The 1872-nt window shown below is 43.3% G+C and overlaps 1 protein-coding gene across 1 annotated transcript; it reads left to right on the forward strand.

The window, feature by feature from the left end:
- The first annotated feature begins 215 nt into the window (after nt 1–215).
- LOC149943360 (uncharacterized) lies at nt 216–1448 on the forward strand. The gene has a single exon (XM_090176052.1). The coding sequence runs from the start codon at nt 216–218 to the stop codon at nt 1446–1448; it is 1233 nt and encodes a 410-aa protein (XP_090032178.1).
- Nucleotides 1449–1872: the final 424 nt, after the last annotated feature.

Below are 1872 nucleotides of genomic sequence, written 5' to 3' on the forward strand. Positions count from 1 at the left end.
CCCACCTCTGCGACTACCCAACAAGAGGGTTGGAGGTTGATAAACTTAAGGCGCAAAAAGCTTGGTGGTATGGCCCAATATGGCTTCGGTTACCGAAAGAGGAATGGCCCAAAAAAAAAGTAGATTCCCGGATATCACGTCCGAATGACCGAGAACGTTGCAAGACATCAAAGGTGGCACCTTTCCAAGGTAGCTGCGCAACAGAGCCAGTTATAATGAAAGCCGTTTTGGATTGGCAAAGATATGGAAACGTACGGAAGTTACTCAGAATAATCGTAAGAATTAAACGGTTAGCCAAGTTCATCCGGAAGAACGGGAATCAACCAATTATGGCCGCAATTACGGGGGAAGAAATAATAGAAGCAGAAATTGTTTTAGTACGAGTCGTACAAACAGAATCGTTCCGGGAGGAGTTAGCAAAATTACGAAAGGGAGAAAAGTTACCGGCAGACTTAAAAATAAGTTATCTGGATCCTTTCATAGAAAAAGACGGTTTGATGAGAGTAGGCGAACGACTACAATACTCAACTTACTCCTACGAAGAAAAACATCCGCGAATTTTACCGGACATATACAGATTCACCAACTTGTTTATTGACCACCATCATGCTAGAGTCAAGCATGCTGGAGTAAACGGAACCTTGACTGATCTGAGAGAACGGTACTGGGTACTACGAGCGCGACAAAAGGTTAAATCGCGATTGAAGATGTGCACGATTTGCAAGAAATTCGGAGGTAAATCGGGTAGCGCGATAACCGCTCCTTTACCGGCTGATAGGGTGACGGAAGCACCTACCTTCAACGTAACCGGAATTGACTTTTGTGGTCCACTTTTCTTAAAGGATGACAATGATGTCAGAAAAACATACATCGCCATTTTTACCTGCGCGGTCACAAGAGCTTTTCATTTAGAGATTGTTTCAAATTTAACTGCCGAACACTTTCTCTACGCTTTTCGAAGATTCGCGGCACGCAGAGCAATTCCGCGTATCATCTATAGTGACAACGCTTTGACTTTCAAGAAAGCCGACAGCGACCTAAAGGAAATATTTGAGACCATACGGAGTACGCAAGTCAGAGATTACGTGGCCAATCTGAAAATCAGATGGAAATATATAGCGGAAAGTCCGGCTTGGTGGGGTGGATTTTGGGAAAGAATGGTCCGTTCCATCAAGACCACTTTGAAGAAAACACTGGGAAAGGCTTCCCTAAAGGAGGAAGAAATTTCCACCATAGTGGCGGAAATAGAAGCGACGATAAACTCAAGGCCGTTGACTTATATTTACTCTGACAAAAGAGAACCCGCGCCACTGACCCCTGGACATTTTCTGACCCAAGGTCGACTCACCACTCTACCATCCAGAACCTTTGCAGAACCAGCCAATTACAGAAGCTCCAGAGAAGAGATTACACGAAGATATAAATCGGTTTTGGGTGAGGTGGCATAAAGACTACATTTTAGAATTGCGCTCGGCGCAGGAAAGAAGGCAAGCCAAAAATGGACCAACGTTTGAAATTGGAGATGTAGCCCTCATAGAGGATAAGGTACCTCGCTTGATGTGGAAAACGGGAAAGATTGTGGAACTATTTAAAGGACGTGATGAAATTGTGCGATCTTGGTGGTTGGGCCGACTCATATTTGCTACTTGGGTTCAGTTACCTAACAAAAATATTATCAAAAGACCGATAAAATTACTTTCCCCTCTTGAAGTAAACATAGTAAAGGAATGAACAAGTTCATTGGGGGGAGTGTGTTGGAAATTAAAAAACCTTTAAACTTGTATTTTGTTTTGTGGACCTTGTAACGGAATCGCTTCGCCGACGTCGGACCTTTGATTTTTTATAGCTATCCTCGGTTTTGGAAATTTGAAC

This window comes from Leiobunum rupestre, chromosome 5 (assembly GCF_980474605.1).
Source record: "Leiobunum rupestre chromosome 5, qqLeiRupe1.1.hap1, whole genome shotgun sequence".
NCBI classification, from domain to species: domain Eukaryota; kingdom Metazoa; phylum Arthropoda; class Arachnida; order Opiliones; family Sclerosomatidae; genus Leiobunum; species Leiobunum rupestre.